Source organism: Camelus dromedarius, chromosome 20, assembly GCF_036321535.1.
Source record: "Camelus dromedarius isolate mCamDro1 chromosome 20, mCamDro1.pat, whole genome shotgun sequence".
Lineage (NCBI taxonomy): Eukaryota > Metazoa > Chordata > Mammalia > Artiodactyla > Camelidae > Camelus > Camelus dromedarius.
In genome coordinates this window covers 37,284,447-37,303,001 of record NC_087455.1, presented here as the reverse complement: position 1 = coordinate 37,303,001, position 18,555 = coordinate 37,284,447, and the positions used below count along the sequence as shown (strand labels likewise).

Here is an 18,555-nt window from a genome sequence, read left to right as displayed (position 1 = left end):
TCAAGAAAAGAGGAGAGTTTTACTTTGAGAAAATATGGTTCAAAGTTTTTGGCACATGATCCAGAGCTATGTGACTCAGAGGTCTAACTTTTCTTATGAAAAATCGACATTTGCAGTAGATAATGATTTCAAAATATTTTTAAAACAAAATTTTAACCTAAGTGAACAAGAAAGAAATATAAAACAAGTACAAAACTTTAGGGAAATAACAAAACATGCAGTGGACAGAAAACATCTATTTTCTAGTTTCAATAGAACAACTAAAAGTAGGTACCTATATACTCTGCTGTACAAGCTCATAAATTAAATCTTTTAATAAACTCTCTTCTATTCTGATAAATGCTAATGAAAACGCAGTGCATACAGAAATTTGTTACCATATTATTCTCTAGTCCAAATTCCTTTGAAATCACAGGTCTTCCAGGAAAAAATATAAGGTGATTTTTTTTTTTTTTTACTGTTGGAAAACTCAGAAAGAAAGTTTGAACTAACATTTTATTTTTTAAATATAAAAGTTGACCTAAAATATTTTATCAAACTAATCTATGGAATTTTAACTTTTACCAATACCTTTGTATACCATCAGTCCTCAGTCTGAATAAAGAATTTTAATAGCTTCTACTAGACATAGGTAGTAAATTCTGACATATACAGACACACACATCTGTGTGTGTGTGTGTGTGTCTGTGTGTGTGTGTGTGTGTCTGGTCATTTCTAAAGATGACAAACACTATGAAACAACACCTGGCTCAACTCTTTTAATTTACATATACAAGGCAAAGAACAACATTAATAGAGATGCACAATGATTATTCAAACAAGCTATACATATGTACAAAGGCAAACAGACAATAAAACAGTGTTTGCAGTCTCACTCTGATTACATACAGTAAGAAAGGATCAGAAGACTTTGAAACCTCGGGGAATTTTGACATACAAACTCTTCTTGAAAACGCTGGTTATAAATGGTTTCAAAAATACAAATTATAGCCAATCAATACATTGTTCAGGCCAGCCCATTTCAGTATCAGATTCAGAAAGTGTATAAGGTCTTTAGGATACTTGGTAGTTTCCAAAATAGAATGGTAGCATGACTTTAAAAAGGTTCTGCCCTCAGTAACAGTGCTAAGTGGAAGGGCTCTTTAATTGAAACTGGAATGGGTTCTATCACATTTTTTAACTATAGTCAAAAGACACTGAGAATAGGCAAATAATAAAGCAAACCAATGTAATTATATGGTAATTCTGACCGAAGCTCTTTTATTACTTCATTAATTGAGATGACCCCAGTTCCTACATAAATTACACATGTGTTTTTGTGTATGTGTGTGAGAGTGTACGTGTACATTCATACACATGTAAATACTGGAACCTATAATAAAAAGGGAAAGAGTAGAGCAAAAACAAAAGGGAAAAACTGGGCTCTAGGTATAAACTCAGATTAAAGTAACCAATAAATTAATGAAGGTTTTTTTTCCCCCTACTTAAAAAGCAATCCTTTTTTCTGGGGAACAAAGCAATGAGAGGGGTATACTAAAGACCAAGATGGCAAACCTGCCATGGACTAAAGTGTGAACCTGGGTAACAAGCCCCAAGACCAGCGAAGAAAAAGTTACTGGTTTTAGGAGTTCAGAATTCAGTTTAAGATAAGCTTTCTGCCAAATGATGTCCCTGAATGCCTTGCCAACAGACCCGGGAATCTGAGAGAATCTGGGAGAATCGAACTAGGAGAGTTTACACTTATCTCTGTATCAGCAATTTTTTTTGACACTGTGCTGGAAGACTTTTTTTTTTTTTTAAACAAGAGTAACATCCAGAGTGATGAACTGCAGATTTTTGTATAAAATTTCTAGGAGCTAAAAGTTTAAACCCCCAAATTCTTCATCCATACATGTTCTTCTTATCAGAAATTATAGAATTGAAATTTAATGCACCTCAATTATTTGCAAATGCCTAAATTTTTCCTCTTTAGAAATAAAAGAATCTTAGACACTGTTGTTAACTTTCACAAACCTAGAGACCAGTCATATCTTTGAGAAGAAGTACCAATTAAAGTATTCTCCCTCCTTCCTCCTTCACTGAACCACCTGAATCATTCTAAGCCACTAGAGAGATTATAAAGATCCTTTCAAGTGCTGGTATGAAATCAGTGGGAAACAGAACAAAAGCAACTTCAAAAGCAACAAGAAATTACGTATCATATATACATAGTAGCAAATACTTTATATTTGAGAATCTTTATACCTTACATTTCCATTCCATTATTACAAGTGATGAAAAACAAAAAATTGCAAGTAGCTTGCAAATTACATAGTCTTCCCATTTCACTAACCAAATTCCTCCTTTCCAGTGTTACTTCCCAATTTATGCAGGAAACTGCCTGCAAAGCTGAAACTGATTAGAAAATTCTTTATAGTTTAAAATATCTTTCTCATTTTAGGAGAAACTAAATACTCAACCATCAAAAGTAAATTGAATTGTTGCAGTCCATGACAGTTATTGTTACTAGATCCACTTCATTTGCTGGTGTCCAAAATAGAAAACGAATAATTCTTTATCTTCAAATACATTTGTTTTTAAAATGCTACTTAAAACTTAGGTTGTTTTCCTGTAATAAAGAAGAAAAACTTAATTTATCAGTTAGCTTGAATGAATGCAGCTTTTACTAATTAGTTTATCAAACCAAATACTGTGACCCTACTAAGTGTTTACAGATCTAAATGCATGTTACTACAAAAACTATTAAGGTAGCTGGAATTTGTCAAATAAAGCAGTTCTGTGTTTAGTAAAACATATGCAGTTCATTTTAAAATAGATTGTGTTCCAAACCTGTTCTGTTTTTGTGGTACCTAGTTTTTAAAAAATATTATGTATAAAACAAAAGTAAACTCAATTCTGATGTATAAAGTTTGTTCAAAATAATGTGTATGTCAAACTTTTACTGATAAAATAAATGTGCTTAGAAGTGGAAAGCCTCTAGATGAGAAAGTGACTATATTTGATACGACACCGAAGTTTAGATTTATCCTTGCAGACCAATGATTATATGCCCCTCAGGTCTCTGAATAGGTAGAAAAATTCAAATACCATCAGGACACTCTTCCTCATTAAATATTCCTTGTGTGCAAGGTATTAAAAAGAAAACTTTTAAGTTTATGTTTTGATTTTTAAAAGAATTGTCTGGAGGTCCACAAGGTAAGAAACGTTGAAATGCACTTTGAATAAATTAAAATACAAAAAAAAAAAAAAAACTAAGGAAAAAAAAAAAGCTATGGATTCCAAAAGGTTAGAAATCCCCCAAGTGGAGAACACAGGAGGGATCCGGTATCTCACATGTGAGGCATTCTCAGCATACCTATAGTCTGGGCTCACCTCAACACTATGCTGCCGGCACGCCTTGCTTAACTGTGCTTTGTTGATACTGTGTTTTCTATAAACTGAAGAATTGTGGCAACTTTGTGTCGAGCAAGCCTATCGACACCAGTTTTACAACAGCATCTGCTCACTTTGCATCTCTAGGTTGTATTTTGGTAATTCTCCCAGTATTTAAAATTTTTTCATTATTATTATTATATTTGTTATGTTGATCTGTGATCAGTTATCTTTGATGTTACTATGGCAAAAAGATTACAACTTGCTGAAGGCTCAGATGTTGGTTAGCATTTTTTAACTAACTTTTTCATTAAGTTGTGTACATTTTTAAAGACATAATGCTATTGCACAACTAACAGCAGTATAGTGTAAACAGAACTTCTATATGCACTGGGAAAATTTATGTGACTCCCTTTATTGCAATGTTTGCTTTATTGTGGTAGTCTGGAACCAAACCTACAGTATCTCAGAGATATGCCTGTATACCTTTTATATGTTTTTACCTATATAAAATAGTGTTTATGAAAACTAAATAAAAGAAAGTCAAATTCCAGGCAAAATGGAACCAAAGGTCATAAAAGATGGAAATCAACACTTACTGAGTACATAATGAGAGAGAAATACCATACTAAAAGTACTTTCATACGCTTCATTTAATCCTAACAACTAAAGATCATCACCTTTATCTGCAATTGCAAAACTGAAGTTCAAGAAGGTTAAGTGACTTCCTAAGTGTGAACCATATACCAGTGGAGCTAAAACTTGAACCCAAGCCTAATGCCAAGACCCATGTCCTTCCTAATCAATATCCTAAAAGTTAAATGTACGTATTTATTATGCATATTTATTCTGATAGAATTTGATAAGGTGACACAGAAATTATAAAGGACTAAGAAACAGCAAAGACATGTTGAAAAATAGTAAATGTTGTTTTATTGTATAAAAAGACTAACTCAACAGAACAGAGCCCAGAAACAGACCACAAATAAATATATTGCCACAAAGGTAGAAGAGGAATCAATCAATTTTACTGTATGTAAATTATAAAAGTTAATTGAAAAACAAAACAATAGAACTTTTAGAAGATAACGTGGGTTTTCTTTCCATGACCTTTCAAATATAAAAATACTTCCAAAATATTATGGTTCCATTTTATTTCTTGACCAGAGTGGTAATTACAGTAATTGGTTATATTATACATTTAGATTTAGGTACTTTTCTGAATTATATTTCACAATGAGAAAGGTTAAGATTTTTAAAAGACAAATATTTTAGATTTAAAACACTATGAAAATCTTTAAAAGATACTTAGAATTAAAACAATACAAAATTAGAAAACTACTTACTGGTTTTTGAAGTACAATGGGATGATCAGGCAGAAAGTCTGGTTTTTTTCTGCAGATTGAAACATTTGAGAGCTTCAACAGGAAATCTCTGCTGTATTTGATTCTCTCTGTGGATATTAAACATCAAATGTAATGCTACAAAATGCAGAACTCTCCCGAAATGCCTTTTGGCTCATTTCTTCATTTCTTCCTGGATGTCCCTTAACTATTCGGTATTTTATAAAGTGGTAAATAGTTTATGTAAAAGAGAAGGGGGGAAAAGCTCTGACATGCATCTACTGCCTCCAATTTTCTTTTTACATGGAAACAAAGCCAACTAACCAAGAAAAAAGTGAAAGAAAGAGAACCATTTCAGAAAACTGGTAATACATGGCTTCTTTTACCTGGTTATTATCTAGTAGAGCAATCTTGTATTATATTAACAGCTGTTAACACCTATTGAGCAATTCACATCCTGCCAAAATGGAACCCTATATCTAGTCTTTATATTAACTTACTAAAAAATTAATACAATCAAAATAATTCAATTCATGAAACATTTACTATACACCAACTGTGTATCAGGGACTACAGAATCAGCAAAATTTTTCCATGAAGGGTCAGAGAGTAAATATTTGAAGAATTGTAGGACATGTAGTCTCTGTCACAACTACTCAACTCTGTCTTGTAGCAGAAAAGCAGGCACAGATAATAACCAAATAAAGTATGTGGCTGTCTTCCAATAAAATTTAATTTCCAAAACAGGCATTTGATCTGAGGGCCACAAATCCTAGGTTAAACACTGCAGTTAAAGGCCATAAGTTGACACAATGAATAAAAAAAAGAAGATCCTGTTACATGCTGCCAGCAAGAGATATACATTAAATATAAAGACAGGTTGAAAGTATATGAACATAAAAAGATATACCACTCAAAGACTAAGAATAAAGAGATAACAATTATCAATGTGTTGTCCCTAGGGAAAGAGTTTCAAAATACATGAAGCAAAAATTGACAGAAACAAAGGAGTCAATGCACAATTCCACAAAAATACCAGGTATTGTAAAAACCCTCCCTCAGCAATTGGTGTAAGTGGACAAAAAAAAAAAAAAAAAAACAAAACCAGAAAACACACAGATCTTAGTGATACTATAAATCACCTTGATTTAACTGACATTTTAAAAACTACATCTATGGCAAAATACAAATTATATTCAAGTAGATATGGTACAGTAACCAAGACAGACCATACGTTGGCCATAAAACAAGTCTCAATAAGTTTAAAAGGTCTGAACAAAGAGGACTCAAATAAAACAATAAATGAAAGAGGAGACATTACAACTGAAACTACAGAGATACAGAGGATAAGAGAGTATTATGAACAGTTATATGCAACAAACTTGACAACCTATAAGAAACTGATAAGTTTCTAGAAACATACAACCTACTAAGACTGAAACATGAAGAAACAGAAAATATGAACAGACTGATCTCTAGTAAGGAAACTAAATCAGTAATCAAAAATCTCCCAATAAACAAAAGTTCAGGACCAGATGGATTCACTGGTAAATTCTACCAAACATTCAAAGAAAAATTAATACCAATCCTCAACTCTTCCAAAAAATATAAGAGGCGGGAACACTCCCAAATTCATTTTTTGAAGCCAGCATCACCCTGATAACAAAACCAGAAAAGGGTACCAGAAGAAAATAAAATTACAGGCCAGTATCTTTGATGAACATAGATGCAAAAATCCTCAACAAAAATAATAGCAAGCCAAGTTCAACAATACATTAAAAGGATCATACAGAATGATTAAATAGGATTTAATCCAGGGATACAAGGATGATTCAATGTCCACAGATCAATCAGTGTGATATACTACATCACAAAATGAAGGACAAAAATCTTATGATATCTCAATAGATACAGAAAAATCATTTGACAAAATTCAGTATCCATTTATGATAAAAATTCTCAAAAAATGGGTATAAAAGGAATATTCTTCAACATAATAAAGGCCATACATGACAAGCCCACAGCTAATATCATACTCACTAGTGAAAAGCTGAAAGTTTTTCTTCTTAGAGGAGGAACAAGACAACAATGGCCACTCTCACCACTTTTATTCAACATAGTATTGGAAGTCCTAGCCAGAGCAATTAGGCAAGAAAAAGCTAAAAGTATCCAAATTGGAAAGGAAGAGGTAAAACTGTCACTATTTGTAGGCAACACAGAAAACACTAAAGATTCTACCAAAAACTGTTAGACTAATAAATGAATCCAGTAAAGTTGTAGGATACAAAGTCAATATATAAAAATCTACTGTATTTTTAGACACTAATAAACTATCAGAAAAATAAAATAAGGAAACAATCCCAATTACAGTTGTATCAAAGAACAAAAAAGCCTAGGAATAAATTTAATCAAGGAAAGAAAGATCTGTATGCTCTAAGACATTAATTAAAGAAAATGAAAACAAAATAAATGGAAAAATATTCTGTGCTCATGGATTAGAAGAATATTGTTAAAATGTCCACACTACCCAAAGTAATCTACAGATTCAATGCAATCCTTATCAAAATTCCAATGGCATTTTTCACAGAAATAGAACAAAGAATTTAAAAATTTTTATGGAATCATGAAAGACCCCAAATAACCAAAACAAACTTGAGAAAGAGCAAGAAAGCTGAAAGCAACACATTCTCTGATTTCAAACTATATTATAAAGCTATAGTAATCAAAACTGTATGGTTTTGGCCTAAAAACAGACATATAACTAAATGGAACAGAAAAGGGAACCCAGAAATAAACCCACAAATATACAGTCAATTAATATGCAACAAAGGAGCCAAAACTATACAATAGGAAAAGGACAGTCTTTTCAATAAATGGTACTGGGAAAACTGAACAGCCATGTGCAGAAGAATGAAACTGGATCCCCTACTTTACACTATACACAAAAATTAACTCAAAATGGATTAAAGATCTGAATGTAAGACCTGAAACCATAAAACTCCTGGAAGAAAACATAGGCAGTAAGCTCCATGACATCACTCTTGGCAATGATTTTTTGGATTTGATGCCAAAAGCAAAGGCAACAAAAAGGAAAAATAAATGAGTGTGACTACATCAAACTAAGTCTTCTACACAGTGAAGAAAATTATCAACAAAATGAAAAGACAGCTTACTGAATAGGAGAAAATATTTGCAAATCATATATCTGATAAGGGGCTATTATCCAAAATATATAAAGAACTCACACAATAGCAAATAAAAAAAAAACCTGATTAAAAAATGGGCAGATGGGGGAGGGTATAGCTCAAGTGGTAGAGCACATGCCTAGCATGTATGAGGTCCTGGGATCAATTCCCAGTACCTCCTCTAAGAATAGATCAATCAATTAACCTAATTACCCCCCCAAAACCTAAGTAAACAAATGTCACTGTTCAAAACAAAAAGTTTAAAAAAAAAATGGGCAGAAGATTTGCATAGACATTTTTGTAAAGAAGACATACAGATGGCCAACATATACAACATATACAAGATGCTCAACATCACTAATATCAGAAGATGTAAATCAAAATCACAATAAGATATTACCCGTTAGAAAGGTGTTACCAAAAAAGACAAAGAATAACAAGTGTTGGCAAGGATGTTGAATAAAGGGAACACTTGTGCAGTATTGGCGGAATGTAAATTTGTGCAACAATTATGGATAACAGTATGGAGATTCTTTAAAATTAAAATTAGAACTACCACATTTTCTGAAGAAAATAAAAACATAATTTGAAAGCATATAGGCACCACCATGTTGATTGCAGCATATTTATAATAGCCAAGATATGGAAACAATCTAAGTACCCAATGATGGATGAATGGATAAAGCAAATGTTGTGTACACACACACACACACACACACACACACACAGGAATATTACTCAGCCATAAAAAAGGGAAATCTTGCCATTTGCAACACATGGATAGAACTTGAGGGCATTATGCTAAGTCAGACAGAGAAACACAAATACTGTATGACCTCACTTATACATAGAATCTTAAAACAAAAAACCATGAACTTATACAGATTGGTGGTTGCCAGCAGTGGGAGTAGGGAGTGGGTAAAGTGGGTGAAGGAGGTAAAAAGGTACACATTTCCAGTTATAAAATAAGTCCTACGGATGTAATGTACATCATGGTGACTATAGTTAATAGTACTGTATTGCATATTTGAAAGTCACTAAGAGAGTAAATCTTAAAAGTCCTCATCACAAAAGAAAAAAATTAACTATGTATGGTAACAGATGTTAACTAGATTTATTGAGGTGATCATTTCCCAAAATATACAAGTATCAAATCATTATGTCATAACCCTGAAACTAATGTAATGTATACATCAACTTTACCTCAACAACAAAAATGCTAAATAGTAAAAATAAAATAAATTTAAGAAGCTTGAAATCATATAGAACATAGTAAATCAAGAAATCTATCAATAAGATACCCAGAAAAACCTCAAATATCTTGGAAATTAAATAATATACTTCTCAATTATTCACAAGTCAAAGATAAAATAATGAAGAAATTTAAAATACATTTAACTAAGAACGTGTAACATGTCAAAATTGGTGGAGTGCAGCTAAAACGTGCTCCGAGGGAAACTTATAAATTCTTTTTTTAAATTGAAGTATAGTTGATTTACAATATTGTGTTAGTTTCAGGTGAACAGCAAAGTGATTTGTTTATACATATTTTTTTCAGATTATTTTCCATTAAGGTTATTACATGTAATAATTTATCCTTCCATCTCTCCCTTTGCCCTTTGGTAACCATAAGTTTTTTTTTCTATGTCTGTGAGTCTCTTTCTGTTTTACATATAGATTCATTTGTGTTACTTTCAGACATCATCACCATATATAAGTGATGACATAAAATATTTGTCTTTCTCTGAATTACTTCACTTAATATGATAATCTCTAGGTCCATCCATGTTGCTGCAAATGGCAGTATTTCATTCTTTTTTATGGCTGAGAAATAGCCCACTGTGTATATATATCACACCTTAAGCCAATCGTCTGTTGGTGGGCACCTGGGTTGTCTCTATGTCTTGACTATTGTAAATAGTGCGGCCATGAACACTGGCGTGCATGTATCTTCTCAAATTAGTTTTCATTTTTTCTGAATATACACCCAGGAGTAGGACTGCTGTATCATATGGTAATTCTATTTTTAGTTTAAGGAAACTTCATACCGTTTTCCCTAGTGGCTACACCAATTTACATTCCCACCTACAGTGTAAATTTTGTTCTCTTTTCTCCACATCTTCTCCAACATTTGTTATTTGTAGACTTACTGGTAATGGCCATTCTGATGGGTATGAGGTGGATACCTCACTGTGGTTTGGATCTGCACTTCTCTAATAATTAATGGCGTTGAACATCTTTTCATTTGCCTGTTGGCGATCTGTATGTTTTCTTCAGAGAAGTGTCTTTTAAGTCCTCTACCCAGTTTCTGATTGGGTTGTTTGTTTTTTTGTTATTGAGTTGTATGAGCTGTTTGTATATTTGGATATTGACCCATCGGCCACATCTTTGGCAAATATTTCCTCCCACTGCGTAGGTTGTCTTCATTTTGTTGATGATGTTGATGTTCATTTTGTTCATTTGCTGTGAAAAGCTTTTAAATTTGATTAAGTTCCATTTGATACTGATAGTTCATTATGATTTTTTAGTTTTAGCTATTCCAGTTGAGTCCAATTTCCAACTTACCACATAATCCAGCAGTTTCACTCCTAGTTTTCTACCAAAGGGAAATGAATAAATACATCCACACAAGCACTTGTAGTACATCCATTTCATCCAAGTTGTCAATTGTTGGCCTGAAGTTATTCTCTTATTTTCTATTTAATGCCTGTAGGATATGTGGTGATAACTCCCTTCTTATCCTTGGTATTGCTCATTTATGTTCTTTTTCTTTACTAATTAATTTGTCCTTGAGATTTGTCAGTTTTATTTCTCTTTTCAAAGAACTAGTTTTGGGCATTTTAATTGTATGTATTGTTTTCTATTTTGACGATTTTTCCTTTTTATGAATTCCTTTCTTCTAGTATAGGTTTAGTTTGCTCTTCTTTTTGTAGTATTTTAGGTGGCTTGTTAGGTCATTTGCTGTAGATATTTTCTTATTATAAGAATTTATAAGAACAAAACTGAAAGCATGACCCTTCTCCCAGACTCCAGACAATACTACAAAGCTACAGTAGTCAGAACAATGTGGTTTTGCCACAAAAACAGACATACAGATCAGTGGAACAGAATAGAGTCCAGAAATAAACCCACACACTTATGGTTAATTAATCTATGACAAAGGAGGCAAGACTATATGATGGAGAAAAGCCTCTTCAACAGGTGGTGTTGGGAAAGCTGGACAACCTCATGTAAATCAATGAAGTTAGAACACTCTCTCACATCATATACAAAAATAAACTCAAAATGATTCAAAGACCTAAATATAAGACATGACATCACAGAACTCCTTGAAGAGGACACAGGCAAAATATTCTTAGACATAAATCACAGCAATATTTTCTTAGATCAGTCTCCCAAGGCAAAAGAAATAAAAGCAAAAATAAATTGTAAAAACTCTGAGAAACTAGAATTTGCAGATATTGCTAGTGATACAGTCACTGAAAAGAATTCGTCTTGAAGTTACATAAACACTTACCATATGACATAATATTCCCACTTTTCGCCAAGACAAATGAAACTCTACGTTCACACAAAAACTTTTACGGGAATGTTCACAGGAACATTATGAAATTCTAGTCAAAATTAAAAGCAATAAAAATGTCCATCAACTGGTACATAAACAAAATGTGATATAGCTATAGAATGGAATATTTATTCAGTAATTAAAAGGAAGAAACTATTGATGTTAAATAGAAGAAGTCATAGGCAAAATATTACATATTATATGATTCCATTTACATGAAATTTCCAGAAGAGGCAGATCAGCAGAGATAGACAGTGATTAGTATCAAGTTACCTGGGGCTGGGACTGGGGCTTGGGATTGACTGCAAATGTGTACAGGGTTCTTTTTGTGCTGATGAAAATGTTCTAAAACTTAGCTGTGCTGATGGTTGCACAAACTGCAAATTTACTAAAAAGACAATAAAATGCATACTTAAAATAGTGAAGCTTGTTACATGCAAAGTATACCTCAATAGAGATCCTTTAAAAAGGAAGGGGAACTGGGGGCTAAAGAGTCTGATTTTAGAGAACGAAAAAAGGGAAGGAGGAAGGGAGAGATTGTGCAGTTGTTGTTGCTACATAATGTGGAAGAAGTGAATGAGGATTTTCCAGTGGCTTTTAAAAGAACTAATAGCTAATACTCAATTCCAAGTTGCTCTCTGGACTGTGCTGCCAGATAAAAAAACTGAGGAAGGCTGAGGAAGGGCTTAGGAAGTAAACCCAAAAGATAAGAAGATGGAAAATAAGAAATAAAATATAAGAAAATCAGAGAACCAACTAGAGAATCAAGTAGGCTAATATTACTAACATATTACTAATATAATAGTTTCAGGAAGAGAACACACAGAAAATGGAGAAAAGAAACATTATCAAAGAAATAGCCACGAATTTCCACATCAGAAGAACCCAAGTCTTGAAACTGAAGTTCACCAAATTCTCTGGAAAAAACACTGGGGAAAAAAAAAAGGCTACACAAAAGTACAACATTAGAAAATTTCAGAAAACCAAAGATAAACACAAAATCCAAAATATTTCCAGAGCACCAACAGCAAAACAAAACAAACGAAAAAACAAATAAAAAACAAAGCCATTTACTAAGGGCCTTGAGGGGTTGGGGGCACTGGACTTTACAGAATCAAAAGCCAATTAATAGAGACAGCTAGAAATGAAGCAAAATGCCTTAAAAATTCATAATGAAAATAATTTTCAACCTGCAATATTTTAAAATCAAATTCTATATTTAATCAGTACAAGGGAAACGCAGCTCGTTCTTGTGAGTTCCCTAAGCCCAGGCTCCTGACTTGCAGATTCACCCCCTGCCGCAGGACGTCTCACTCAGCAGCTTTCGACAGCACTACTAGGCAGAGTTCTGCCAGTGCTCCTTTTCCTCCCCTTCCTCCTCCTCCAGGGCTTTACTGAGGTATAATTTACATATTATACAATTCACTCATTTTGAGTGTACAACTGAATTATTTTTAGCATATTCAGAGTTGTGCAAACATCGCCACAATCTATTTTTTTTGTTTGTTGGGTTTAGGCACTGAAGGAAATCTATGCCAAATCATTAGCTGACTGAACATACCACAAAAAACACTTGCGTGGCCACACATGACAAATACATACTTCATAATATTAGTTCAGGAAAGTCACTAAACAAACACAAAACAATTACAATAAGCGATAACAGACCCTAAGAAGGGGAGAAAATCTGATTTTCACAGTTAGCACATTGCAATACTCAAAATATCCAGTTTTCAACAACAACAAAAAATATAAGGCATTTAAAGAATGAAGAAACTGTGGCCCATACACAGGAGAAAAATAAATTGATAAAAAATTTCCCTGAAGAAGCATAGATATTGGACTTACTAGAGAAAGACTCTAAATAAACTATTGTAAGCATTTCCGGAGAGCTAAAGGAAATTATGAGAAAAGTGTCTTGCTAAATAGAAAAATATCAATAAAGAAATGGAAATTGTAAAAAGGAATCAAACAGAAATTCTGGAGAAGAAGAAGTTTAATAATTCAAGTGAAGAATTCACGAGAAGGGTTCAACAGCAGATACAAGCAGGCAGAAGAATCAGCACATTTGCAGGTAAGTCAAGTTAAACCCAGAACTGCCGCATGACCTGGGAAATCTACTTATAGGCATATATCCAGGGAGATGGAAACAGGTATTCAAACAAAAACTTGCACAGAAATATTCATAGCAACATTATTCATTATAGCCAAAAAGTAAAAACAACCCAAATGTCCATCGATTGAGAAATAAACAAAATGTGGCTTATCTATACAATGGAATATTATTCATCCATAAAAAGGAATGAAGTACTGGTATATGCTACACATGGATGAACCTTGAAAATCTTATGGTAAGTAAAAGAAGCCAAACACAAAAGGTCACATATTTTATAATTCCATTAAATGAGATGTCCCAAATAAGTAAATCCATAAACACAAAAAGCAGATTAGTGTTTGCCAGTGGCTGGGCAGAGGAGAGAATGAGGAGTATTGCTAAATGGGTCTGAGGTTTCTTTAGGGGGGTGATAAAAATGTTTTGGAATTAATGGTGATGGCTGCACAATACTGTACATTTAAAATGGTTTAAATGGTGAGTTTTACATCAATAAAAAAAGAAGAAAAAAAGAAACCTAAGAGTTGCAAAGGGGATGTCCCAAGATAACAGTAAAAGTTCATTCCAGGACAACAGCTTCAAAGCAGTACTGAAGAGTAACGAATCCATACTGGAAGAGGATGATGGAGGATTCTTAAAAAAAAAAAAAAGTCTCTCCAAGGGAAAATATACCAACTGACATACATGACTATAAGGAAAATATCATAGGTAAATGTGGCAGAGTTGTTGGAGCACTGGAGGGGAAAGGTTAACAATAGTTACACAGAAAAAGAAGGCAAACATTAGTTCCAGGAAAATTGATGGGACTCGGGGGGAGGGATAAATTAAGAGTTAGGAATTAGCAGATACTAACTACAACATACAAAATAGATAAAACAACAAGGTCCTACTGTATAGCACAGGGAACTATATTCAATAGCTTCTAATAACCTAAATTGAAAAAGAATATGGAAAAACTATATATATATTTATAACTGAATCACTATGCTGTACTCCAGAAACTAACACAACTTTGTAAATCAACCATACTTCAATAAAAAAAAATTATGGATTGTATGAAACACAGATATGCACCTCTCATCTAAGCAATTGTATTTACAGTCATATAATATAAAGAGTGATAATGCTTTAACTGAAACTTTTGAAGTAATTATGTAGGGGGAAGGGTAGATAGAAGGGTCAAAGAAGTGAGGGGACTGATGTGGAAGATATAAGTTCTCATTTTCCAAAAGAGGTCGTCAATATATATCAAAAAATGAGAAATACGGAAACAATTCAAGTATTTTATTTAGAAAAATGGAAATACTAGAAGAAAATGCTAATAGAATATTTTCATAACCAGTAACTTTTAAATTAGATAGATTATTTGTAAAAAATTAAGAAACTAAATTATTAACAATCTTTATTTTATTAAAAAGTAGCAAATGTGGGAGAGACTATTGGTTATTCCAAGAGCAGTTCTCTTCCTTTCTGCTTCAGTAATAGAATTAGCTGGCTGAAAATCTAAAGATTATATTTTTCAGTTTCCTTTGTACAGTGTTCCTAAGTTCTGGCCAATGAAACATTAGGTGAAAGTGATGTATGCAACACCTGGGTCATACTTTTACACAGAAACTTCTTCCTCCTTTCCTCCTTCCTGATGGCTAGGAAGGGAACATGGTAGCTGGAAAAGAGGCAGTCATCTTGGATAACAAGACAGAAGCCATGCATGGAAGAGGGTAAAGCAGCAAGACAGTATAACACTGGGGCCAGTAGCAACTTCACAGATTAGAATAAGTATATATACAGCTCAAAATTTTACATGACACAGAAGATAGAGCAATAAATTTCTATCTTATTTAAGCCACTGATGTTATGGTCTCTCCTTTAGAGCAGTCAAATCTATAGCTTGACCAATATAGACAGAAATCAACCAAAAGAATATTATAAAATTTATTAGGTACACAAGGTTTGCAGCTAAGCAAATATTAACTTTGCATGAATGCTTAGACTCTTATGAAAGTTGGAAATTATGGTAAAAATTTACCTTTTTTAACTGGAGACTGATGTTGTTCATTAAGACCTTGAGAAAAGGCTTGTATTCCATTTGTCTTATACTGTTGAAAGAAGAAAATATACTTTTTGATGAAGGTTTTAAAATTTTATATAACCTCTTTTTTACACCATCTGAACATATTTTCCTAAACAATCGAAGTATTAGTCAAGACACATTTTAGGGCTTTGGATAAGCCCTAAAACCTTATTAAGAATGCTTCTTATTAAAAATAATAGAAATATCTTTCAAAATATATTCACATACAACTTTTTTTTGTCATCATTATAAGTATTTTTGAAAGGGAAAATAAAGTCAAAGATGAATTATTTAATTCTAAAGATAAATAATTTCAAAGTAATTAAAAATAGGTTTTAGTTAATAAAAAACATATTTATTCATAAAAACCTACAATAATAATATTAGAGTATTTTTTTATCTCATGTGAGTAATTCATAATGTCAGTTTACAAGCATATGGTCTGTTTTACCTAACACTTTGGAAATAGTGGAAATAAGAAAAAAGTTGTTTTATCCAATGAGGCAAAGAGAAAGCAGAAATATTGGCAGAGCTCAATATCCTGAGAAGGGTGAAGGCTTAGCCCAGTTTTCCAGTCCTTCTTGTAGGACCATCTTTATTATGAGATTGGCTAAACTAATCTTATGACATTAAAAAAAAAAAAGATGTTTAAACTCCTGCCTCTTCTTTTGATTCCAGGCTCACCAAGAAATATTCTGATTACAAGTCAGCTTCCCATAAATCTCCAGAGAGCAGATAATACAATATTGGAAACAATAACAGAATCCCAGAGCACAAGACAGAAAAATTTCTTATTATAAAATAATACGTTTTCTGATTTTATAAATGATTTTCATGATTTTGGTCCATAAGATCTACCCCTAAGAGATGATCTCCCCTTATGCTGACAAAAAGTCAGGTAGCAAATGGTAAACCTGACCCTGGACCACAGTAATTCACCAAGGTAGGTTTCTTTGGAGACATCTATCCCTAAGAATAAAATATCTCTGCTCCATCAATCACTGCATTAGCAGGTTGTGGCCCATTCCTTATATATCTGCAAATTCCACCAAGGTAATTTGCCTAAAGTCAAAAGGGTTAATTATCTACCCTATGATTCAATGAAGCATAATGAGGTAATTCTCCACTACTCAGACGTCAGAATAAATCAGAAAAAATAATCGAATTTTAGAATTTTTAAATTTTTAAGTAGAAGCAGAAAAGAAATTTTAAAAATACCAAAGGTTCTAGCTCTCCAAAGTTCTGTTAGATTTAATAACTATAATATAAATTATATGGTCCTTAATTTTTTTAATTTGAAAATTTCAGCAGACACCCTCTTCACCATATACAAAATACTACTTAAATACAAGACCTAAAATCAAATTGTAATTTAAAAAATCAAGAAAACAATCTCTCTTTCAAAAAGAGAGTATCAAAAGAACAAAATACTCAGGAATAAATTTAACCAAGGAGATGAAATATCTGTACATGAAAAATTATAAGACACTGATTAAAGAAATTGACAATGACATAAATAAATGAAAAGATATCCCACATTCACTAACTGGAAGATTACTGTCCATACTATCCAAAATGATCTACAGATTCAATGCAATCCCTTTCAAAATCCCAATAGCATTTTTCATAGAAATAGAAAAAAAAGTCCTAAAATTCATATGGAACCCCAAGAGACCCTGAGTAGCCAAAGTAATCTTGAGTAAGAAGAACAAAAAGGGAGGCATCACACTTCCTAATTTCAAACTATATTACAAAGCTGTAATAATCAATACAGTCCAGTATTGGCAGAAAAATAGACACACAGACTAATATAACATAATTGGAAGCCCTGAAATAAATCCATGCATATATATTTAACTAATCGTTGACAAAGGAGCCAAGAATACACAATGGAGAAGGAGCAGTCTCTTCAAAAAACAGTTTTGAGAAAATTGAATATTTACATGCAAAAGAATGAACCTGGAACCTTACCTTGCATTACACACAAAAATGAACTCAAAGCAGATTAAAGACAAATCTATGACCAGCAACCATAAAACTCCTAGAAGAAAACATAGAGGAAAAAGCTCCTTGACGTTGGTCATGACAATGATATTTTTGGATATGACACTAAAAGTACTAGCAACAAAAGTAAATGTAAGTAATGAAATTACATCAAACTAAAAATCTTCTGCACAGCAAAAGAAACAACACAACGAAAAGGCAACTAGGAGAAAATATCTGTGAACAATATATCCAATAAGGAGTTATACATATCAAGACATATAAGGAACCATACAACACAAAAGTAAAAAAAACTTATTAAAAATGGTCAGAGGACTTGAATAAATATTTTTCCAAAGAAGACATAGAAATGGCCAACAGGTACATGAAAAGATGGTCAACATCACTAATCATCAGGATAATGTAAATCAAAACTACAATGAGATACCACCTCACATCTGTTAGGATGACTATTATCAAAAAGATAAGTAATAACAAGTAGTGGCAAGAATGGGAGAAAAAGGAATTCTTGTACACTATTGGTGGGAATATAAATTGGTACAGCCATTATGGAAAACAGTGTGGAATTTCCTCAAAAAAGTTAAAAATTGACTTATCATATGACCCAACAATCCTACGTCAGCCAAAGGGGATGAAATCAACCATCTTAAAGACAGTGCACTCCTATCTTCATTGTAGCATTATTCACAGTAGCCAAGATATGGAAACAACCTAAGTGTCCATCAGTGGATGAATGGATAAAGAAAATGTGATCAGAAAGACAGATAGAGATATAGACACATATATACACATATAATGGAGTATTATTCAGCCAGAAAGAAAAGAAAAGAAAAGAAAAGAAAAGAAAAGAAAAGAAAGAAAGAAAGAAAGAAAGAAAGAAAGAAAGAAAGAAAGAAAGAAAG

At 32.6% G+C, this 18,555-nt stretch overlaps 1 protein-coding gene across 1 annotated transcript in view; it reads right to left on the bottom strand.

Moving 5' to 3' along the window:
• Positions 1–743: 743 nt before the first annotated feature.
• The window catches only part of C20H8orf88 (chromosome 20 C8orf88 homolog), a 31,899-nt gene continuing 14,087 nt past the window's right edge, over positions 744–18,555 (bottom strand). Inside the window, exons 4-6 of the mRNA XM_064476974.1 lie at positions 15,605–15,674; positions 4,719–4,825; positions 744–2,608 (exon numbers count right to left, since the gene is read on the bottom strand). Of these exons, the coding sequence (XP_064333044.1) occupies positions 2,585–2,608; positions 4,719–4,825; positions 15,605–15,674 (201 nt within the window). The 3' untranslated portion in view covers positions 744–2,584. The remainder of the gene's footprint in view (positions 2,609–4,718; positions 4,826–15,604; positions 15,675–18,555) is intronic.